The 25,613-nt window shown below is 41.6% G+C and overlaps 2 protein-coding genes across 3 annotated transcripts in view; one reads left to right on the plus strand and one right to left on the minus strand.

Annotated features, from left to right (window-relative positions):
- LOC137266465 (mucin-4-like) overlaps positions 1-15,301 on the plus strand; it is an 82,405-nt gene extending 67,104 nt beyond the window's left edge. Inside the window, exons 14-22 of the mRNA XM_067801966.1 lie at positions 1,238-1,295; positions 1,428-1,550; positions 2,383-2,460; positions 3,634-3,712; positions 4,436-4,618; positions 5,759-5,887; positions 11,111-11,194; positions 11,926-11,994; positions 13,248-15,301. Coding sequence (XP_067658067.1) covers positions 1,238-1,295; positions 1,428-1,550; positions 2,383-2,460; positions 3,634-3,712; positions 4,436-4,618; positions 5,759-5,887; positions 11,111-11,194; positions 11,926-11,994; positions 13,248-13,856 — 1,412 coding nt within the window. The 3' untranslated portion in view covers positions 13,857-15,301. The remainder of the gene's footprint in view (positions 1-1,237; positions 1,296-1,427; positions 1,551-2,382; positions 2,461-3,633; positions 3,713-4,435; positions 4,619-5,758; positions 5,888-11,110; positions 11,195-11,925; positions 11,995-13,247) is intronic.
- LOC137266466 (beta-hexosaminidase subunit beta-like) overlaps positions 15,137-25,613 on the minus strand; it is a 71,578-nt gene continuing 61,101 nt past the window's right edge. Inside the window, exons 16-17 of one of the 2 annotated variants that reach the window (XM_067801967.1) lie at positions 24,608-24,841; positions 15,137-15,374 (exon numbers count right to left, since the gene is read on the minus strand). In XM_067801967.1, coding sequence (XP_067658068.1) covers positions 24,635-24,841 — 207 coding nt within the window. In that variant the 3' untranslated portion in view covers positions 15,137-15,374; positions 24,608-24,634. Of the gene's footprint in view, positions 15,375-22,487; positions 24,187-24,607; positions 24,842-25,613 lie in introns of those variants that run through there. The other variant, XM_067801968.1, reaches the window with a different exon arrangement.

Genomic DNA, 25,613 nt, shown 5'->3' on the forward strand with positions numbered 1-25,613 from the left:
AAACCTCCACACAAACCTCACTAACCATTATTTTCATTGGTCATTTTTCTAATGATGCTTATCAATATACTTGCCAATCAGAACAGCGTATTTCTACTTTTGCACTCATATACAGTAAGTTGATTGATTCACACTTAACATTACATCCAGTCACGTAAACTGCTGTTTCAGTCTTACCTGTCACATTAGGATGGATCATACAAATATGTAGCTGAAGCTATACAACTGTCTTTGGATATTCCTAGTACAATGAAGTCCCAGATAACAATGTTGCTGATGAATGGAAGCAACACAAACAATACAATCTTGAAAGCATATACAGACATATTTTCTCACATGAAGTGGGATCAAAAACAAAAGTAGAACAACCAGGGAACCAGTATTATTAATGTAGGGTACTCCTTCTTATGGTTCCTAGTTGTTGTGTGTCCATCTGCCACTTCGTACACACTGCTGTGTTGAATTTGTAAAGAAAATCAACAGTGTGGGTCCACTTGCACCAAGCAGCTTTAGTGCTGCACCTATCATGGGTCTGTGTCAGTGATCGAACTAACGGCCTGCCCGATTGCCCGTGGCCGGTAAATTTTCAGTCAGGCTGCCTGGAAATTCTCTCCACCAGCTCGAAACATGGTTCAACAAGAACCAATCAAAGAGAGGGTTACTTAAATGTGGGCAGGCAACTTTTAAGATGAGCAGGCAACATTTATGCGCCACCAGCACGGCTGTCAGGTTGAGTTGAAAAATTATTTCAGTCACTGGTCTGTGTTAACGTAGAAGAGTTAGAATTAGACATATAGAGGATACTGAACGACCTTCCGTGTAATACCATTGTTATTAAACGAGTTTGATACTAAATCTTTAATGAGTTTAATAAGAATGATATTTCACGGAAGTGAGTTTAGCATTCTGTTTATTACTCGCCAACATAAATTGACAGAAACTGCTGCGAAATTCCCTACAGTGTGAGGACTCTCAGATTTCCGCGAGTCAAGCAAGGTCTAGTAAAATTGCGACATTGGTATTAGCATTGTGACGCCACAACTTTGAACCATATTGACGTCATACATCAAGCAGGATTACACTAGTGCAGTATTGCCGTAAAAATATTACACTGCAGTATCCCCAACGGGCGAGTAATAAAAATAAGTACACAGGTTGGCTTGATTTGATTGCCATAACCATTGGACTGTGTAATGCCCAGTGTTGATATTATGTATGTGATGGACTTGTTTGACAGGTGCTTGTTCAGCCGACCTGTTGCCGGACCAGGACTTGTTCTCACAGGAAGAAATCAGGTAAATCACATGGTTGTATTAACTTTGTTATAGATGTTTGTTTTCTGTGAATCAAACAAGTTGAAACGCTGTTTAAAGTGGCATTAGAACTTATGAACTCACTGCTGACTCCATTTAATCTGATTCCTCCAGGACCTGTGTCACCCCAGAAGATGACAGTAACCTGGCCCCAGACAACAACAATGTTCCAATGCGGTCATACTCAGAGAATCTGCGGGAGGTGCTCCAGACCATGGCTTTTGCTCTTCAGGGGAGGTAACTCCTATCAGATAGTTTTAGAAAATCTTCATGTTGTCCATATTATATGCTGATGGTCAGATATTAAGCTACGGTTTTGAAGGGAATTTGTGTCTTTCACATGAAGATGACTGGTATTGTCATGGTACATATATATTGAACACATCAGATAAACCTAACCATTTCCCTGATGAAAATCTACATAGTTGTTGGTATGGCATTTAACATCACCTGTAAATTTTCTGATCTTGCAATGTTTGCATACATTGCCAAATTAGAACTGCAAGATTACTCATTCACACACTCACTGTCATACAAGCTCTGTCCCTCTTTGTCCTACTCAGTCACTGACACTCACTGTCATACAAACTCTATCCCTCTTTGTCCTACTCAATCACTGACACACTCACTGTCATGCAAACTCTGTCCCTCTTTGTCCTACTCAATCACTGACACACTCACTGTCATACAAACTCTGTCCCTCTTTGTCCTACTCAATCACTGACTCACTCACTGTCATACAAACTCTGTCCCTCTTTGTCCTACTCAGTCACTGACTCACTCACTGTCATACAAACTCTGTCCCTCTTTGTCCTACTCAATCACTGACTCACTCACTGTCATACAAACTCTGTCCCTCTTTGTCCTACTCAATCACTGACTCACTCACTGTCATACAAACTCTGTCCCTCTTTGTCCTACTCAGTCACTGACTCACTCACTCTCATACAAACTCTGTCCCTCTTTGTCCTACTCAATCACTGACTCACTGAATCACTTGCTCACTATCGGTCTCTCTCTTTCACTCACTCTTTCACTTTCACTCACCCACTCACTCACTCTGTTGCAGACCCAAGTACTCAGCATCCCAGTTGAGCGCCATCCTGTTGATGACAGCAAAGGCAGCTCTGGACAAAGAGTTCAACGAGTGAGTACTCCAGCAATCACCTCAACATGTCAGCGATCAGTCTAGAACACTATAAACAGGGATACATGGTTTCAGTATTTGATCTTCAAGCCCAGTTTTTCAAAATCTTAAAGGAGAAGGCAATAAAACAGACTTTTAAGCACAAATTAAACAAGTTGTTCAAGGTGTGTGTGTACTTTCATCCCCCATGAATTTATTAATCTTAAATTTGTAAACATGCAAAATATGAAAAAGAATTTACAGATTATCACTGATAAGAATGTTCAGTGACTTGGAACTGACCACAGTATTCTGTCTGTTGAGGAAGACAGTGACATGATCACTGTTCTGCAGGAATATAGAAGAAAGCAATGTGCTTTGGCAGTTTATGGTAAGCCCAAGGGAGTTATCTCCCTTAGTAGAGAGTTTACATGTATCTGCAGCTTCAGCAGATGTAGGGAGAACCTGTGTTGTATAGAGATATGTTGACAACTGCCTGAATCTGATATATATATTTAATAAGACTTAAAACTTTCCAACTGCCATTGTTAAAAATGTTTTTGTACCAAAATAACGGGACCCAGAAATACTCTGCGTTCTTTAAAGTTGTTTTATTGCTGTTTTAGTTAACATCCAGTTAAAGATTGTCAGGGTTACCTCCCCTGACTAGTATTTCAGCCTCAACAAAACCTCCATCCACTCCACTATTAGTGTTGCTGTAACCAGCAACATGAGGAGGCCTGTTTCGCAGAATCATCTTAGTGCACTGATGATCATAACACTCATATGTTGACATATCCTTGACATCCTTGACATCCTTGACATGCCCTTGACATGTCCTGGACATATCCTTACTACCATCCTTGTTCTTACAATGTGGAATTTTTCATCACTGATCATGGCTTGTAGTGTCATATGATGTGCTTACACTGTCAGTCATCTGTTTAGCTGCACAGGTTTTACAGGCACAGTGGTAGAACGGTGATATTGCTTGATATGCAGTTGAGGAGTTGAAGGATGCCATACCAGTTTATAACTCACTACTTCTGTGTTATACTGTCACTGAAGTGTTTCAGGTGTCATCTCACCTGACAATGGTATAAAGTTCTATGCCATAACAGTGCTATACTAGCATATTAAAAACTCATATAAGTAGTTGACTATTGTGTTAGTAGCATTCACTGACTGTTTCAGTAACAAACTCTTGTACGAGTTCAGCGTGTTGATCAGTTCCATCCTGCCCTGCTACACACAGCAAGACTGGAATGCCGCGGTAAGTCTGCATGCTACACCGGAATACTGCTCTCATGGTGCAGTCCCTCACATGTTTGAATGGGTCATAACAATCCATGTTTGTCATATGGAGCAAGCTAAGAGTATCAGGTGGTGAGGCTCTCTGACTTGGGTTGTCATCGCATCCCCATGGTGTAGATTGATGTTCATGATATTGATTACTCGACTGTCTTGTCCAGACTTGGTTATATAGAGACTGCTGCTATTTATTCTCCCCATGAAAGTCCAGGTTAGAATATTGGCCATCGGTAACCCATGGTTGTCGTAAGAGGCAACTAATAGGATCGGTTGATCAGGCTTGCTGACTTGGTTGTGCAGATCAATGCTTATGTTGTTCATCACTGGATTTTCTTGTCCATTATTTACAGACAACTGCCATATGGCTGGAATATTGCTGAGTGTGGCTGGAATATTGCTGAGTGTGGCAGAAAACTAAACTCACTCACTGCTGGTCAGTTCAGGGTGCTAAGAACATGGAACCTTGAAGAAAGGAGCAGCTCCAACATCAATGGTTGCAATAATAATGTTTAAACTCACCCTCTCAGCCAAGGTGCTATGCTATGGTTCTGGGTTAGCCGAGTAATTAAAGTGTTTGCTTTTCACACCAAGGGATCGGTTAATATTGATACTTCTAAATGAGGCATAAACAGGTAACCACCATCACCTGTTGAGCTCACCTGTGATGTTTGTGTTTGTGTTGCAGATGCCAACGCTGTGCTTGCGGCTGTCCTGCATCACCTCCCATCACCACAACCATGTCTACTTGACTCAACTCTTCCCCTACGGCAAGCGAGGCAGCAGCATTCAGCGGCGACTAGCTTACGTCCTCCTAGTGAAGATACTGTCAAGGGACACTGTCTCCCACCAACAGCTTGCTACATTCAAGGCAAGATAGACCAATTCATGATAATGCTGGTATAGGCAGGGTATGAAACTCGGCCAGACCACGGGGCTGGTTAGATGTGAAACTTTGAACTTGCGGCTTTGAACAAATGATATGATATGATATAGGATATTTTTATAGCGCACATATCCACGCACTAGTGCATGCTCAAGGTGCTGGTATTTTTCCCTCGATCACTGGATGTCAATCTCAACAGCACATGGTATTTCAATCTCAGCTCCCTGGGGAGTATACAACTCTAGCTGCCACTTGGTGCACCAAGCTTATTGAGGCTCTCTCATCCAACCGAGGTAACCATTCACAGCTGGGTGGACTGGGACACATAGACACAGTACTTTGTCCAAGTTTACTGCACGTTGCTGTACCTGCAACTAGGTGTTCGCATGTATTCATGTGGCCACCATCTGGTCATATACCAACGGATTCGTGGGTTCTTTTAAGTGCACAGAGTTGTGAACTGCACACTAGGGGTTGTGAACTGCACACTAGGGGTTGTGAACTGCACACTAGGGGTTGTGAACTGCACACTAGGGGTTGTGTACTGTACACTAGGGGTTGTGTACTGCACACTAGGGGTTGTGTACTGCACACTAGGGGTTGTGTACTGCACACTAAGGGTTGTGTACTGCACACTAGGGGTTGTGTACTGTACACTAGGGGTTGTGACAACTCAGCAAGAGTCTGTACACAATGTTTATTTCAAGGTTTTTACACTCGGTCTCAGGTGTACTCGATCCCGACACCTCAACCTTACTGGATCACTAGCCTGGCGCCTTAGCCAGCTCGCCCACCGCGCCATGCCTAACCATGATGTAACCATGTTTCTCCTTACATACCATAAACAAATTGTAGGGGATGTTCAATTTTGAGCGCATACCTCTAGGAAGTGCCAATGCCAATGCATATGAGAAAAAGTAAAATATATATCCATACATATGCAACATTTCTAAAGGAATGGAATGCATTGCCACATTTCTCTTCATCATCTATTCCCTCCCTGACTTCATCGTTTGCATTCTATCAATCTTGTACATCCAATATCTCCTGCTTTGTTTGAATGGTTTCCATGTTTCTTCTGATACAAGAGTGTTTCTTGTTATGCTAGTGTGTTTTCGGTTACAGTTAAACCAGCTGACTGTGTTGTTTCCTGCCTTGAGGGAGCTGGCGACAGATGACCTGTATGCCCTAGCCAGTGGTGTTGCCCTGCTGGACATCGCGGTGGGCAGTGAGCCTCTCAACTCAGAGGAGAAGGTCAGTGATACACGAGCACCGTGATTTGCTGTCTAGTTTAGTTGCTACCATGGATACCCAATATTCGAGCACGGTGACTTGATGTCTCGTTTTGTTGCCACCATGAGTATTGGATACTGTGACATGATGTCTTGTTTAGTTGCCGTCATGAGTATCGGATACAATCACTTGATGTCTTGTTTAGTTGCCGCCATGGGTATGTGATACAGCCACTTGATGTCTTGTTTAGTTGCCGCCATGGGTATGTGATACGGTCACTTGATGTCTTGTTTAGTTGCCACCACGAGTATCGGATACAGTCACTTGATGTCTTGTTTAGTTGCCGCCATGAGTATCGGATACAGTCACTTGATGTTTTGTTTAGTTGATGCGTATCGGATACCGTCACTTGATGTCTTGTTTAGTTGCCGCCATGGGTATGTGATACGGTCACTTGATGTCTTGTTTAGTTGCCACCACGAGTATCGGATACAGTCACTTGATGTCTTGTTTAGTTGCCACCATGAGTATCGGATACAATCACTTGATGTCTTGTTTAGTTGCCGCCATGTGTATGTGATGCGGTCACTTGATGTCTTGTTTAGTTGCCACCACGAGTATCGGATACAGTCACTTGATGTCTTGTTTAGTTGCCGCCATGGGTATGTGATACAGTCACTTGATGTCTTGTTTAGTTGCCACCACGTGTATCGGATACAGTCACTTGATGTCTTGTTTAGTTGCCGCCATGAGTATCGGATACAGTCACTTGATGTCTTGTTTAGTTGCCACCATGGGTATGTGATACGGTCACTTGATGTCTTGTTTAGTTGCCACCACGAGTATCGGATACCGTCACTTGATGTCTTGTTTAGTTGCCACCATGAGTATCGGATACAGTCACTTGATGTCTTGTTTAGTTGCTGCCATGGGTATGTGATACGGTCACTTGATGTCTTGTTTAGTTGCCGCCACGAGTATCGGATACCGTCACTTGATGTCTTGTTTAGTTGCCGCCATGCGTATCGGATACAGTCACTTGATGTTTTGTTTAGTTGCTACCACGAGTATCGGATACAGTCACTTGATGTCTTGTTTAGTTGCCGCCATGGGTATGTGATACAGTCACTTGATGTCTTGTTTAGTTGCCACCACGAGTATCGGATACAGTCACTTGATGTCTTGTTTAGTTGCCGCCATGAGTATCGGATACAGTCACTTGATGTCTTGTTTAGTTGCCGCCATGGGTATGTGATACGGTCACTTGATGTCTTGTTTAGTTGCCACCACGAGTATCGGATACAGTCACTTGATGTCTTGTTTAGTTGCCACCATGAGTATCGGATACAGTCACTTGATGTCTTGTTTAGTTGCTGCCATGGGTATGTTATACGGTCACTTGATGTCTTGTTTAGTTGCCACCGCGAGTATCGGATACCGTCACTTGATGTCTTGTTTAGTTGCCACCATGGGTATGTGATACGGTCACTTGATGTCTTGTTTAGTTGCCACCACGAGTATCGGATACAGTCACTTGATGTTTTGTTTAGTTGATGCGTATCGGATACCGTCACTTGATGTCTTGTTTAGTTGCCGCCATGGGTATGTGATACGGTCACTTGATGTCTTGTTTAGTTGCCACCACGAGTATCGGATACAGTCACTTGATGTCTTGTTTGGTTGCCACCACGTGTATCGGATACAGTCACTTGATGTCTTGTTTAGTTGCCGCCATGAGTATCGGATGCAGTCACTTGATGTCTTGTTTAGTTGCCGCCATGGGTATGTGATACAGTCACTTGATGTCTTGTTTAGTTGCCACCACGAGTATCGGATACAGTCACTTGATGTCTTGTTTAGTTGCCACCATGAGTATCGGATACAGTCACTTGATGTCTTGTTTAGTTGCTGCCATGGGTATGTGATACGGTCACTTGATGTCTTGTTTAGTTGCCGCCACGAGTATCTGATACCGTCACTTGATGTCTTGTTTAGTTGCCGCCATGCGTATCGGATACAGTCACTTGATGTTTTGTTTAGTTGCCACCACGAGTATCGGATACAGTCACTTGATGTCTTGTTTAGTTGCCGCCATGGGTATGTGATACAGTCACTTGATGTTTTGTTTAGTTGCTACCACGAGTATCGGATACAGTCACTTGATGTCTTGTTTAGTTGCCGCCATGGGTATATGATACAGTCACTTGATGTCTTGTTTAGTTGCCACCACGAGTATCGGATACAGTCACTTGATGTCTTGTTTAGTTGCCGCCATGAGTATCGGATACAGTCACTTGATGTCTTGTTTAGTTGCCGCCATGGGTATGTGATACGGTCACTTGATGTCTTGTTTAGTTGCCACCACGAGTATCGGATACAGTCACTTGATGTCTTGTTTAGTTGCCACCATGAGTATCGGATACAGTCACTTGATGTCTTGTTTAGTTGCTGCCATGGGTATGTGATACGGTCACTTGATGTCTTGTTTAGTTGCCACCGCGAGTATCGGATACCGTCACTTGATGTCTTGTTTAGTTGCCGCCATGGGTATGTGATACGGTCACTTGATGTCTTGTTTAGTTGCCACCACGAGTATCGGATACAGTCACTTGATGTTTTGTTTAGTTGATGCGTATCGGATACCGTCACTTGATGTCTTGTTTAGTTGCCACCATGGGTATGTGATACGGTCACTTGATGTCTTGTTTAGTTGCCACCACGAGTATCGGATACCGTCACTTGATGTCTTGTTTAGTTGCCACCATGAGTATCGGATACAATCACTTGATGTCTTGTTTAGTTGCCGCCATGTGTATGTGATGCGGTCACTTGATGTCTTGTTTAGTTGCCACCACGAGTATCGGATACAGTCACTTGATGTCTTGTTTAGTTGCCGCCATGGGTATGTGATACAGTCACTTGATGTCTTGTTTAGTTGCCACCACGTGTATCGGATACAGTCACTTGATGTCTTGTTTAGTTGCCGCCATGAGTATCGGATACAGTCACTTGATGTCTTGTTTAGTTGCCGCCATGGGTATGTGATACAGTCACTTGATGTCTTGTTTAGTTGCCACCACGAGTATCGGATACAGTCACTTGATGTCTTGTTTAGTTGCCACCATGAGTATCGGATACAGTCACTTGATGTCTTGTTTAGTTGCTGCCATGGGTATGTGATACGGTCACTTGATGTCTTGTTTAGTTGCCGCCACGAGTATTGGATACCGTCACTTGATGTCTTGTTTAGTTGCCGCCATGCGTATCGGATACAGTCACTTGATGTTTTGTTTAGTTGCCACCACGAGTATCGGATACAGTCACTTGATGTCTTGTTTAGTTGCCGCCATGGGTATGTGATACAGTCACTTGATGTCTTGTTTAGTTGCCACCACGAGTATCGGATACAGTCACTTGATGTCTTGTTTAGTTGCCACCACGAGTATCGGATACAGTCACTTGATGTCTTGTTTAGTTGCCGCCATGGGTATGTGATACGGTCACTTGATGTCTTGTTTAGTTGCCACCACGAGTATCGGATACAGTCACTTGATGTCTTGTTTAGTTGCCACCATGAGTATCGGATACAGTCACTTGATGTCTTGTTTAGTTGCTGCCATGGGTATGTTATACGGTCACTTGATGTCTTGTTTAGTTGCCGCCGCGAGTATCGGATACCGTCACTTGATGTCTTGTTTAGTTGCCGCCATGCGTATCGGATACAGTCACTTGATGTTTTGTTTAGTTGCCACCACGAGTATCGGATACAGTCATTTGATGTCTTGTTTAGTTGCCGCCATGGGTATCTGATATGGTCACTTGATGTCTTGTTTAGTTGCCACCACGAGTATCGGATACGGTCACTTGATGTCTTGTTTAGTTGCCGCCATGGGTATATGATACAATCACTTGATGTCTTGTTTAGTTGCCGCCATGAGTATCGGATACAGTCACTTGATGTCTTGTTTAGTTGCCACCATGAGTATCGGATACAGTCACTTGATGTCTTGTTTAGTTGCCACCACGAGTATCGGATACCGTCACTTGATGTCTTGTTTAGTTGCCGCCATGAGCATCGGATACAGTCACTTGATGTTTTGTTTAGTTGCCACCACGAGTATCGGATACAGTCATTTGATGTCTTGTTTAGTTGCCGCCATGGGTATCTGATACAATCACTTGATGTCTTGTTTAGTTGCCACCACGAGTATCGGATACGGTCACTTGATGTCTTGTTTAGTTGCCGCCATGGGTATATGATACAATCACTTGATGTCTTGTTTAGTTGCCGCCATGAGTATCGGATACAGTCACTTGATGTCTTGTTTAGTTGCCACCATGAGTATCGGATACAGTCACTTGATGTCTTGTTTAGTTGCCACCACGAGTATCGGATACAGTCACTTGATGTCTTGTTTAGTTGCCGCCATGAGTATCTGATACGGTCACTTGATGTCTTGTTTAGTTGCTGCCATGACAGGTACAGGTTGTTCAGCTTGACAACTGGTTTGGTCTATTATTGTGAAGGGGTGCGTCCTTGTCAACATGTGGCAACATGTCCAAACACAAGGTCGCCATTTGACATCTCAGTGTCAAGAAATCGCGAGGAATGTCCTAACTTTCTTTAAACAATTAGCTACAGATGGTTTAGTGTTTCCTGTTTGGGCTTTCAGGCAGCGAGCAGAGCAGAAAGTAACTGACTTTAATTGATAATTGTAATGTTAGTAAACCAAATGAGATAGCTTATGACTGTAAAAACAATTCAATTAAAACATGAAATGATTGGTTTTTTTAGAAGAGATATTTTGTTTTTTTTAGAAGAGATATTTTGCGGGACAAGTTCTTTAGTGAATCCATGTATGCATGTTCCAACAATAACAACATTCTGTGCTGCACTATTTAATGAAGTTAACTCGACCGTTCATTTGTGCCAGTTGACCCTGCGGGTCATGTGTATGTAGAGTAGCTGAGGTCAAACTGAACAGCCTTCATATGTGTATTAGGTATGCCAGGTCGTGTGTGCAGCAAGCCACAAACCTAGCAGTGAGTACACTGATGACTTGCGGTTTGGGGTGATGCAACTGAGTGTAAAGTGTCTTATCCCTTACATAAGTAGGATGTTGTGGTTTTGGTAGCAAAAGTTGTTATCCTGACATAGTTCTGAAAGTATGTTTCAAAGTAGTGTTTGTTGTAGCATGCTGTTGGTCAGACTGATTCTTGAAGTACTTGACCTTGATCTTGCAGGATTACCTTCAGGTCCTGATGGAACAGCTCCGTACATTGACCAGTGATGTTCGGGACAATGTTCGCAGACTTGACCATACCCGAGTGAGTCACATGACACTTGCAGAGGCCAATGGATTGCAACACACAAATATTACTTAGCTTATTTCTCAACGGATGCACTAGGATTGTATGTTAATATGTTCAGAAGGAGTAGGAGTAGCCTAAACCATTCCCTCATCACACCGAAGTCCTCTGTCCGATTACCCACATGGGTACAAGATGAAACCACTTCTGGTGTACCCACTCCACACCCTGCTGTCGTGAAGTGTCTGGCATGTCACTTAAACCAGCGGAGAGCCTTACATACTGAGTAGCAGGATTCTTAGATGTACCCATAACCAACACCAGCATGACAGGTTATGCATAGCAACAGGAAATAACCAGGAGGAGTGGCCTAAAATGATAATAAAACTAAAGGTGGTGGCATAGTGTCGTGGTTAAAGTGTTCGCTCATTATGCTGAAGACTCAGGTTCGATTCTCCACATGGGAACAAAATGTGATGCCCATTTCTGGCGTCTCCAGCCTTGATATTGCTAAAATGTGCATAAAACCAAACTCACTCACTCACTATTAAACCTTCTGTGTTTATACACTGAATATGTGTTATTGTATTCATGACAACCTGAGAGCGTATTTTGCCTAATGTTATGATGTATAAGATATTGTGTTGTCCTTCACCAAGATGAACCGACATGGTCCAGTACAACAGGTGCACATTTTAAATCAATGCTTGACACAACTCACTCACTAACCCCATCTGTTTTTGTGTCAGGTGAAAGACTTGATGGTGAGGATCTCCAGCAAGTGGACGGTCACGCTACAGGCAACCTCCAGCAAACAGGTGGGTCACTGGGTCACCCAGGGAAAGATGGTCTGGCTGAAGGACGGGATTGATTTGGTGTCATCGTATTTTGTTGTCATGGCTTTGTACTGACCATATCCATCACTGGTTTGTGTCATCCACACAGTCGATGGAGATGTGGAAAGAATATTCAAGCGCAACTTTAAGTAACAAAGAAATGTACATTGTGATGTAATACGACATGGTACAGGGGTCTGCCATTGTTTGTGTCTTTAGAACATTGACCACAGATTTATAAAAAACAGGCTATTAATTTTGATTCTGTTACCATGGCCATGATCACACAGAATTTCACAGTTTATTTTATCCTGTAAGAAATATCCTACACTTGCAGTCCAAAATGACTAAGGATTACATGTTGGTACATGGTTGATAATGTCATGTACCAATTGCGTTTTACCACCTCTGTGGTCAAGATGGGTAGAGTGTCAGACTGTTTGATAGTCAGTGTCTTGCTGATCATTTATGTCATATCAAAACTCATGGAAAGGTGCACTAATCCAGCCTGAACAGAGAGAACGGAACACATACTATGTGGGAAAGGGGTGTCTGTGTTGAAATTACGGCATGGTGCATCTGTGTCACTAGAAATATAAACTTGAAGTGTGTCTCTTATTGTAAGGTCACCTCTTGTTTTCCCAGAATAACTGCAGTTTTGGTTTTGGTTTTGGTTTTGGTTTTGTATGTAAGACCTCTTCCCAGGTTTTACTTTTCGTTTGTAAGACCTCCTGCCAGGATTTACGTTTTGTAATTATATTTTTTAACGCTATATGAACATTCAAGTGATATATGAGTGTTCGAAATCAATTGAAAAATATTGTTCAACTTTAAATTCAAAGTGCAAATGTTTTCCCAAGCAAGATTGGAGCGGCAACTCTGTAAAAGACTCTCTACCACACAGCCACCAGGCCAATGAAGGAAGTGGGGTTGAATTACCTATTGACAGTTACTGTCATAAAAATGATTTTGCTTGTGCTTCAGTTATTGTTATGTAGCTTCATTAAATGATCATCTGCATAGTAATTATCCTTCATTGACGTTATGTATGTAAGAGAAAACACTTCTCCTCAGAAAATCCCTCCCCCGCTGGTTTTGTATTGTCCACCAATACCTCGGTGGAGTGTTTTCCCCTACACGTCAAGCAGTTGGCCAGACATGTACACACATGGAAATGCTGCTTGATCTCTTGTGGTAGCCCAGATTGGATGATAATGATTTATTTCTGATTGCAGAGAAGCCTATTTGCATGGACCAAACAGAAATCTCCACAGAAGATGCAAGTCCAGAGACTGGAGACTGGGTCATCAGATCAGGACTCTGAGGAGGAGGACCAAGACCCAGTGGTCCCTGATCCTTCTGACAAACAAGATGACATGTCTGTTCCCATGGAAACAGACACCTGTCTAGACAGTGACTCAAAATTTCAGGAAGTATCACATACAGTTGTGCCTCGTGATGCTATTGTTTCTTGTATGGAAGGTTCTGGCAAACTAGACACAGTGAACTCAAAAGGCCATGGAGACTCTGTGGAGTCTGGAGACATGAAACTGAAGAGTGTACAGTCAGGATTAAAACAGAAGAAAGATTCAACATTGAACATTGGGAATGGTGATGGTGCCCATTTTGTGGATGGGGATAAGTCCTGTCTTGAGGCTACACTGCCAGGTTTGGAAATGAATCAGAACAATAATGCTCTGGATGTCAGCGATCATGGAGCACACAGACACATCAAGGTGGAGAGCCAGGTGAGGGTTGTACTCACAGACATTGTGACGAAGGAATATGAGGACACTGAGATATCTTCAGGGGATGAGAGCCTTCCAGAGCTTGACATCGTTTGATGACAGCCATTAGTGACAGTGTATACATGTGGATGATAGTTGCCATTGGAAGTCAGAGGCCTGGTATAATAGCAGCAGTGAATGGACTCTATGTGTCTCAGTTAGTCTCTGAGGATCGATGTGGGTTTGTTGTTCAGCTTGGTTACAGCACGTGATTAAGTTTGACTGAGAATGTATTTATTTAATGATTATGAAAGGTTCCGTGTATGGATGAGGTGTAAAAGTTACCTTGAAATATAGGTGTCAGGTTTAGAATGTGTTGACGGACTGATATCAGTGACTTTCTGCTTCACGACTCTTCAGTCCTGAAGCTTATATGCTTGTCATTTCTGAGTGCCTGTCTTCTTATCATAGTTTCTCAGTATTGAACAGACGAATAATCACATACCTGAAACCCAACATTCCTTCCTGGACTGTCTTCATACAAAGACATTACTCCTTACTAAACATTAACCTTGGTGTTCAGTCTGTTGTCAAAATAGAAATCTGATTTCCCTGGAACAGACTGTATTCCCAAGAATTCCTTCCTGCATATTGTCTCAAGTCTAGCAGTTTGGTCACGATATGGTTGAGATATTGCCGATGTGACGGTAAAGATTAACTCACTCACTCCCCTAGGTTCGTTTATGTGGAAAAATAATGATTTTTTTCAGATGAAAGGATGAATGAATATTTTGAGGCAAAATTCGGTATACTGAATACCTACATATACATCGTGTACCATGATCAACATGATTAGCACCTCACCTGAAGATAACACACATCAGGACTCTTTTTACCATGCTGACACTGTTCAAGCAGTGTGAGAAGATGATACCAGCCTGAGAAGGAGGTGGTTTGAGAGGGTGCCATTATTCATGAGATCTTGTCAACTGATGCCTGAGTTTGTTGTTTACTGAATGCCTGTTCACTTTTGTACTGTCTCTTGGAACAATGTTTTGAAATGGACTTAGGTTTGTGCTGCCATAAATTTAGTTTTACATTAACCAAAGAAAACTAATGTCCAATGCACTGGATTTCCAAAAGATGAAAGGTCTGTGCTCTGAGAACCAATGTTGGTTCTCTACCAAATGGGATGGATCAGATGGTAAGACTCACTGACTTGGTGGAAGCCTCTGGTATCCCTGGAGATCAATGCTCATGCTGTTACATTGGTTCTCTACCAAATGGGATGGATCAGATGGTAAGACTCACTGACTTGGTGGAAGCCTCTGGTATCCCTGGAGATCAATGCTCATGCTGTTAGTCCCAGGGTTTTCTGACAGGAGTTTTTACAGACATTTTGACACAGCTGGAAGTGCAGTTTTAAACAATAAAATGTTTTGAGAAACATTCTCAAAAACTAATGTAACAGATGGTGTACATATTGTTACATTTGTATGAGGGTATATTCAGTGTGTTTTACTGAGTCTCAGATTATTTATGTAATAAAAGTGTCTCACAACTGTTTTGTTGATTCGTCCACTGTCATCATACTGGCGCCTTGGGGACTCCTAGTTCGGCTCCATGTCACCTGTCCTGGTGAGAGTAGAAAGTGCTTCATGACTTGTCAATAATATGCTGACAGCATGGTACCATACCTTGTTCATTGTTATCACATTGCTTGGTCCTGGCAGGAGTAGGTACAATCTGCCCTTTTATTTACTGAAATGTTGTGCCTATGTAAGCAACAAGTGTGTTCAGGGTTTGCTGTGGGTTAGGGTTAGACCCCCACGCCGCTGCAGGGACTATCAAATGCTGTATGCAGGGCAAATAGTGAGTGCATGTTAGTAAATATTTCTAAATTTTGTTAATGCGTACAACAAAGATTGGTGGGCTCAATTCAGATTCAGAATGTGTCTGATTGGGGTATTCATGCTTAATTGCAGCATGGTATCTCAGTGAGCCAGCCAGTTTTAGTAAAACATCAGCTTAGCTAGCACAAGCAGCCACACATTCACAAGGACACGGAACCCCACCTCACCCCAGGCACCTCACCCCAGGCACCTTGATGACATTTCCAGAGCTGCTGGTGTGAGTGAGATATGTTCCTCCCATCAGTGAAAATGTCTTCACAAGGAAAGCCGGGTGTAATGTAGATGTCAGTTTGCCATTTTGGGAAACCCTGCATACTGTCTATATGCATATGTGTACAATGTACTGTGTACGTGTGTACATATGCGCAGGAGGCAAGGGCCTGTATTTTCGAAGCTGTCTTAGCGCTAAGATGTAAATGCAATACACTAACATTAGGGGCCGTTCATAATTTATGGCTAGGGGATGATCATGATTTTATGGACCCTAACCATAAATTGAATAGTCCCTTAACTTACGACACTTGGCGCTAATAGAGCTTCGAAAACTTAGTTTGTAGTTAGTCAGAAAAAGACCAGCTTTGTGGGTGAACAACGCTTTGATCCAGATTCTCCCATCGGTGTCAAGCAGGTGTCTACAACCATTCCTCAATATGTATCTCAACGTCGCATTACCCAGGGATGGCAGTATTCCACCGCACGGCGGATTTCCATTGATTGTATTCTAAATTGATCAATTCTCTGAATTATTATCCCCCCGGCATGTAATGCGGGGGGATATAGTCGACGTCACGTCTGTCCGTCCGTAATCATTTTGTTTCCGGAGCATAACTCAGAAACCGTTCAATATTTTTAGACCAAACTTGATAGATATAGTAATCTCAGCCTATGATTGTGCCTTTTGCTATTTACAGATTTTTGACATTTATATTTTTTTTTGTTTTTCCGTGGAACATTTTGGTGTTAGTCTTATGGTGGGATGGGCTTCGTTTCCGGAGCATAACTCAAAAACCATACAATATTTTTCTGCAAAACTTTGTAGATATATCAGTCAGAAGCTGAAGTGGTGCATTTTGCTATGTACAGGTTTTGTGATTTATTATTTTCTCGGTTTCCATGGAAACATTTCGGACGTAGTCTCAAAATGGAGGGATAGGCTTCATTTCCGGAGCATAACTCAAAAACCATTCAATGTATTTCTGCAAAACTTGGTAGATATATCAGTCTGAACCTATAGTGGTGCTTTTTGGTATTTACAGGTTTTTGTGATTTATTATTTTCTTGGTTTCCATGGAAATGTTTCAGACTAGTCTCAAAAGTGAGATGAGCGTTTCGTTTCTGGAGCAGAGCTCAAAATCTTCTTAATATCTATCAGTGTTACTTGGTTGATATGTGTGGTAGACCTAAAAGTGGTGCCTTTTGCTATTTACATGTTTTTGTGATTTATTATTTTCTCCGTTTCTATGGAAACGTTGCGGACTTACTCTCAAAATGGAGGGATGGGCTTCGTTTCCGGAGCAGAACTCAAAAAACCGTTCTATATTTTCCCGCAAAACTTGGTAGATATATCAGTCGGAACCTAAAGTGGTGCCTTTTGCTACTTACAGGTTTTTGTGATTTATTATTTTCTCGGTTTCCATGGAAACGTTTCGGACTTCCTCTCAAAAGTGACAGGTGTGTTCTGTTTCCGGAGCAGAACTCAAAAACTTCATAATATCTGTCAGTGTTACTTGGTAGATATGTGTGGCAGACCCCAAAGTGGTGCCTTTTGCTGTTTACAGGTTTTTATGATTTATTATTTTGTCGGTTCCATGAACACGTTGCTGACTTCGTTTCCGAAGCACAACTCTTGGCAGATATATGAGACAGATCTTGAAATGGTGGTGTTGTTTTCTTTTGTTACAGATATATGGCATTTATATTTTTCATGAATTCCATGGAAACAATTTAGACTTGGTCTAAAAACAAAATAAGTAACTGTCAGATGATTTGTCCGTTCAAATATGTGGGCCGGGGGGATATGCCATCTTCTGATGTCTAAATCCGTTCAGAAAACCCTTTCGATGACAATATTCATATTTCAGATGAAATTAGATTTTTTTATTGCCACCCCCGATCACCTTGCTTAAGAAGTCGTTCATCCAAGTTTGTTATTCGGTCTGGCTGTAGGATAACCCGGGGAGACTATATATAGACTATATATAGGTTATCCCATGTGAAAAATATGACATATCGCCGATCTGTTTGATCCGCCATTGCTGCTTGTGATGCTTTAGGGTTATAGTTCCATAACTTCTTTCTTTCTTCTTGACCTTGGAAAGGTGTTTACACCGCTATGTGACAGTTTTACAATTTCTGTTTTTGCGGGGTGTGTGACAGTGTCAGTTAACAATTTGGTAATGTCCATTCCATTCCCCACATGCAATAAGATATCTGAATGAATTATTAGTGTTAAGAAAAATGTCTCAAAGTAGACAGGTGATGTGAACACGTATTCTCGCGATACTTTTGCGTTCTTTAACATGCTTTGGGAGGGAAGGCCGCCGTGTATCATTTATTCTTTCATTCATTCACATGTGTTTCTTTCTTTTATTCTTTTTCCTTATTTCTTTCATTTATTCATTCACATATAATTCTTGTTTTTAATTCTTTCTATAAGTCATTCATTCATTGTAAAGTTGCTGATACAATAAACTATGTGAAGTTCTGTTAAACAGCTGAAGTTGGTCTGGGAACGAGCCAAGTCACTGTGTGTTGGAGTATACGACGAGGCACACATTAATTAGTACAGATGGTAAAGAAAGCAAGCGAGTGAACTATCCCTGTTGTAGAATATCCCTGGTTAAACAAACATAATCAAGCCTACGCAAACAAAACCGAACCGTTACAGACTGTTCCTGAAGAGTGTGCCCTGGCCAATGGGGAATTATTGTCTCTACAAAGAGACTTGTAACAACGGCCGTTTGAATAATGCATAGAAGCATTAACAACATGCATAAATCGTCTTGACTTTTCTCGACAGTTTCTCTTAAATCAATTATTTACTTATCCGTGTCCGTGTTGATGTTATGAGAACGTAACTACCATATTGTTCATCCTTAATGAAGGGGTGACTGCAGACAAACGAGTAAAAGGAAACTCTCGCGATGTTCGAAGTAACCGCCGACCTGAAGTCCATCGCAGGTTGTTATAGTATCAGGCCGGCAGTTTCAAAGGCCTTTATGGCCTTCAGTATATTATCTGCCAATTATATATATGGCATCTATCTTTTTCACGACTTCCATGGAAACGATTGAAACTTAGTCTTAAAAAACATCAAGTAACTGTCAGATGATTTGTCCCCTCAAATATGTGGGGGCCGGGGGGACATGTCATCTGCTGATGACTCCTTGATTAACGCTCGGGAATGCTCACGATCCGTCATGTTATGATAACTTACAAGTCAATTCCTGGTATTTCTGCGCTTTTACGGAGGATTGTCAACACCAGTTTAACAAATCTACCATAGGCTTCGCTTGATTTCGTAGAAACTGAAACTGTGTACAACGTAGTCTATTTTGGTAGTCTGCAGGGGCCTGCAGATTTCATTCAGAAAGAGTTTAAAAGCCTGCAGGTAGCAGCAGGCCCTAATGGCCAGCTGGTAAATTAAAATGTTGCAAAAACTGTGCCTAAGTTTGATCGTCACCATGTGATTATTGACTTGCGACTAGGACAATCACTTTCAGTAGTTGCTGCAATAGCTAAAATTACATTAACATTTAAATTTGATCTGCAAACGAAATTAGGTGAATCAAACATGCTTCGAGCGCCAATTAGCTCGTGTTCTCGTGCGCGTCAAGATCCGTGACGTGTAGGCCTACAAGACACTGTTCATGCAACATGTGCATAGGCATCTATATGTCACCGTTCACGGTTATTGAGGACATGTACTGAACAACCGGAATATTAAAAAAATGTTTGAATCCTCTACTTCCAACTGGGGTCAATCCGCTAACCGAATCTTTGCTCAGTCCCAGAAATAAACAAATGTTTGACTGAAAGCCCACTTTGCACATCAGCTAGATATGACATTATTGCTGACGTCAAACTAATACACAGGTAACAAGTTGTTGACCGCAGAGAGCGGCACAAATATAGAAAACCCTGACTGGAAATATTGGAGTGACATTTCCGGGTATCTGGATGAAATCTCGACTAGGTCTTAACTATCATATTTTTCAATAGTTTAAAGACATATCGCCACACTGAAATGAAATATGTACAGCATTTTCTTGGAGTCAGTGAGGGCTCTTTGGAGCTTGCACTGGCAATGGCAACGAAGTATGGATAAACTGCTAGAATTTCAGCGAAACCTTTTATCTTCTTAAACATATTTATGATTTCAAAATTCAAATCCTTTCATGCGTCACAGGAAGTAATATAACATTTATCACAGACAAAGAGATAGATCATTATATGGCATGCGTCGCTGACAGAACCAGTTTGTATCCACGTAAACCATTTTGATGTGTGACTGAGTCACCATGTAAAGCAGTTTGATGTCTGACTGGGTGTCCACGTAAACCAGTTTGATGCCTGACTGGATATCCATGTAAACCAGTTTGATGTCTGCCTGGGTGTCCATATAAACCAGTTTGAGGTCTGTCTAGGTATCCATGACAGCAGTTTGATGTCAGACTGGGTATCCATGTTAACCATTTTAATGTCTGTCTGGGTGTCCATATAAACCAGTTTGATGTCTGACTGGATCACCAGGTTATCCAGTTTGATGTCTGTCTGGGTATCCGTGTAAACCAGTTTGATGTCTGTCTGGGTATCCGTGTAAACCAGTTTGATGTCTCACTCGGTATCCATGTAAGACTGTTTATGTGTGACTGGGCCACCATTTAAATCAGTTTAAAAACTGACTTGGTCACCATGTAAACAAGTTTGGCCTCTGACTGGGTCACCATGTACACCGGTTTGATGTGTGAATTCTGAGTTTAGTTCACGTCATTTTTATTTAAGAAGACCAGCAACGGCATTGCACAAGAGACAAACAATGTGCACTGTATTAAAGCGAATAGGTCATGTCAACATTGTCTGGCTTCTGTCTATATTGTACAAGTACGATGGTACATCTGGGATGTAACAGTACTTCACATATAAACAAACATGTATTGGAATTCCTCACACACATCAGGATAATACCACGAATTACACCGCCTGTTTCCTTCTAGAACATTGTCCCACTTAACAGCTGAGTTATGGTTTATAGTGAATCAGTTTCTGGTATTAGCTAAAATATCAATGGCGAAATCCATCTGAACTTGAGAGAATGCGTCATTGCCAAGCATAAGTCACAAAGTATGCACTTGTCACATAAGGGAAGCAGCTTTGTACAGTGATTACAACCATCAGCTAACACCTTTGGTACGGCTTCGTATTGGCACTCCTGGCACGAGCGGAATCGCATAAATATATATTTATATAAAAATATACACATTTCATGGGGTTTAAAATGGCACTTTCGATAGCTCCGCAGTGAAGGCTGTGCTTCATCACATGGAACGTTTACAGCAGAAAACATAATCTTCTGTAATACTATATATACACCTTCATGGGTGTGTCCGACTTTATACAGCCGTTTACAACACTCCAGTGATGCCTCGACAACTGACACCGGAGCTGAGATAAGCAAGGGAATCGAACCCGTTCCTCTGGCAATGCCTCACCACTGGCCCCATGTTTAGCAATTCCAGTAATTTCCCTCTAGTTTCAGGCACAGGTTTCACGTATACAGTTTTGTTCTTTCTGTTAACATAGATGGGCAAATGGGGTGATTTATCAGAATTGTTCCAGGTATTCACCGAAATACACACCACACAGTTCTAATGCTTCATCTCAGACTGTTATTGTGAAATGTTCGTTGTTATCACTTTGTTATTGCAATAACTAAACAGGTGATGTGATGCGACTAGGCAAGGCACTCGAGGGCATAGTCACAGTGCCACCACGACGGAGGGTACTCCATAATGCTGTCCACGTAAACTCTTCCCCCTAAAATTCATGTATATACAAAAACCAAAAATACTTTGGCACGATATCATGTCGACAAGCGATGGCATTTTGTGTGTGTGTGTGTGTGTGTGTGTGTGTGTGTGTGTGTGTGTGTGTGTGTGTGTAGAAGAGGGCATTATATTATAAGTGATTATTGACTTGCGACTAGGACAATCACTTTCAGTAGTTGCTGCAATAGCTAAAATTACATTAACATTTAAATTTGATCTGCAAACGAAATTAGGTGAATCAAACATGCTTCGAGCGCCAATTAGCTCGTGTTCTCGTGCGCGTCAAGATCCGTGACGTGTAGGCCTACAAGACACTGTTCATGCAACATGTGCATAGGCATCTATATGTCACCGTTCACGGTTATTGAGGACATGTACTGAACAACCGGAATATTAAAAAAATGTTTGAATCCTCTACTTCCAACTGGGGTCAATCCGCTAACCGAATCTTTGCTCAGTCCCAGAAATAAACAAATGTTTGACTGAAAGCCCACTTTGCACATCAGCTAGATATGACATTATTGCTGACGTCAAACTAATACACAGGTAACAAGTTGTTGACCGCAGAGAGCGGCACAAATATAGAAAACCCTGACTGGAAATATTGGAGTGACATTTCCGGGTATCTGGATGAAATCTCGACTAGGTCTTAACTATCATATTTTTCAATAGTTTAAAGACATATCGCCACACTGAAATGAAATATGTACAGCATTTTCTTGGAGTCAGTGAGGGCTCTTTGGAGCTTGCACTGGCAATGGCAACGAAGTATGGATAAACTGCTAGAATTTCAGCGAAACCTTTTATCTTCTTAAACATATTTATGATTTCAAAATTCAAATCCTTTCATGCGTCACAGGAAGTAATATAACATTTATCACAGACAAAGAGATAGATCATTATATGGCATGCGTCGCTGACAGAACCAGTTTGTATCCACGTAAACCATTTTGATGTGTGACTGAGTCACCATGTAAAGCAGTTTGATGTCTGACTGGGTGTCCACGTAAACCAGTTTGATGCCTGACTGGATATCCATGTAAACCAGTTTGATGTCTGCCTGGGTGTCCATATAAACCAGTTTGAGGTCTGTCTAGGTATCCATGACAGCAGTTTGATGTCAGACTGGGTATCCATGTTAACCATTTTAATGTCTGTCTGGGTGTCCATATAAACCAGTTTGATGTCTGACTGGATCACCAGGTTATCCAGTTTGATGTCTGTCTGGGTATCCGTGTAAACCAGTTTGATGTCTGTCTGGGTATCCGTGTAAACCAGTTTGATGTCTCACTCGGTATCCATGTAAGACTGTTTATGTGTGACTGGGCCACCATTTAAATCAGTTTAAAAACTGACTTGGTCACCATGTAAACAAGTTTGGCCTCTGACTGGGTCACCATGTACACCGGTTTGATGTGTGAATTCTGAGTTTAGTTCACGTCATTTTTATTTAAGAAGACCAGCAACGGCATTGCACAAGAGACAAACAATGTGCACTGTATTAAAGCGAATAGGTCATGTCAACATTGTCTGGCTTCTGTCTATATTGTACAAGTACGATGGTACATCTGGGATGTAACAGTACTTCACATATAAACAAACATGTATTGGAATTCCTCACACACATCAGGATAATACCACGAATTACACCGCCTGTTTCCTTCTAGAACATTGTCCCACTTAACAGCTGAGTTATGGTTTATAGTGAATCAGTTTCTGGTATTAGCTAAAATATCAATGGCGAAATCCATCTGAACTTGAGAGAATGCGTCATTGCCAAGCATAAGTCACAAAGTATGCACTTGTCACATAAGGGAAGCAGCTTTGTACAGTGATTACAACCATCAGCTAACACCTTTGGTACGGCTTCGTATTGGCACTCCTGGCACGAGCGGAATCGCATAAATATATATTTATATAAAAATATACACATTTCATGGGGTTTAAAATGGCACTTTCGATAGCTCCGCAGTGAAGGCTGTGCTTCATCACATGGAACGTTTACAGCAGAAAACATAATCTTCTGTAATACTATATATACACCTTCATGGGTGTGTCCGACTTTATACAGCCGTTTACAACACTCCAGTGATGCCTCGACAACTGACACCGGAGCTGAGATAAGCAAGGGAATCGAACCCGTTCCTCTGGCAATGCCTCACCACTGGCCCCATGTTTAGCAATTCCAGTAATTTCCCTCTAGTTTCAGGCACAGGTTTCACGTATACAGTTTTGTTCTTTCTGTTAACATAGATGGGCAAATGGGGTGATTTATCAGAATTGTTCCAGGTATTCACCGAAATACACACCACACAGTTCTAATGCTTCATCTCAGACTGTTATTGTGAAATGTTCGTTGTTATCACTTTGTTATTGCAATAACTAAACAGGTGATGTGATGCGACTAGGCAAGGCACTCGAGGGCATAGTCACAGTGCCACCACGACGGAGGGTACTCCATAATGCTGTCCACGTAAACTCTTCCCCCTAAAATTCATGTATATACAAAAACCAAAAATACTTTGGCACGATATCATGTCGACAAGCGATGGCATTTTGTGTGTGTGTGTGTGTGTGTGTGTGTGTGTGTGTGTGTGTGTGTGTGTGTGTGTGTAGAAGAGGGCATTATATATTGAGATCAGTTTGAACAAATGCATGCTGATTCACTTGTCATCCACGTGCAGCAACAGAGTATACGTTCAATCTTCTCAACGTCTTCATGTAAAATATCAGCAAACAAATGTATCACAGTGACGTCACAGTTAGGCTCACACATCGGCTCTCATTATAAATATTACAACTATCCACTTCTTGTGGAAAAAACTGCTACCTGCGTGACCACCAGGGTTCGTTCAGAAAAGCACTAAGTAAAACGCTCCGTCAACACTCGCGTCTTTCCGTTACTTACGAGGAGATCCAAAGTGAGTCGATTTGTTTACGAGATACTCCATGCCCAGAGTCCCGAGTATATCAACATTGAGATGCCGATAAGCCCGAGGAAAGACAAGAAAATCGTTGAGTGCCTGGTGTGACGAACGGTTTCGAAGACGCGGAAGGGTAGATGGGACTTGAAGATGGCGAAGAGCAACAACATGACCACGATCACTTGCACTATCACCAACATGGAATCCTTGAACATGTCCTGCAACAGACACAGTGCCACAATAAATGGATTACGTCGTTAATGATGGCTATATAGCTCATTTGCAAAGCATTGCTGATGACTGCAAGTGTCACTAAAGGATGTTCAAAGGCACTTTATCACATCACACTTCTCTAAAAAATAAATTTAAATACTGCTTTTTCCCAGTAATACTGTCATATTGTTAATTCAGAATTAAAGGCCTCCTGGCCCAGAGTACAAGGTGTGTAGAACACACATCAAAGCTACTTAGCTGATAATTACATGGAGATCGATAGTGACATTAATGAAGGCATCTTTTCAAAAAGACACACAATCCTTTTAGAACGGTAAAACCTGTTTCATTTAGAAGATCGTTTAATTTTTATTTTGATGGGAAAATGTGATATGTATTTGGTATAAATTCTTGTCTAAACTACCCATCAAATGGACATATTAACAATAAATGGCATTCATCTTCTATGAGATTCAAGTTTCTGATATACAAGCCAGGTAAATGGCATAACTGTCTTAGAAAAACGCTGCTTTTGGACATTTAAATTGTGAGATTGACATCGAAATTTGGCTATGATTCCTCATGAGATCTTAACAGTAAAAGGCACTGGTAATGTACAATTCAGACTCTAAAAGTGACTTGAGTGATCTGTAATATGAAAGAAACTCTGAGGTGGATAGTTTTTGTTACCAGTGCTGAATATTTATATCTATGCATCTTCTATTAAAATGATTTTTTTAAATTACCAAAATCCTGAGACAAACAAACATATGACAA

This window comes from Haliotis asinina, chromosome 15 (assembly GCF_037392515.1).
Source record: "Haliotis asinina isolate JCU_RB_2024 chromosome 15, JCU_Hal_asi_v2, whole genome shotgun sequence".
NCBI classification, from domain to species: Eukaryota; Metazoa; Mollusca; class Gastropoda; order Lepetellida; family Haliotidae; genus Haliotis; species Haliotis asinina.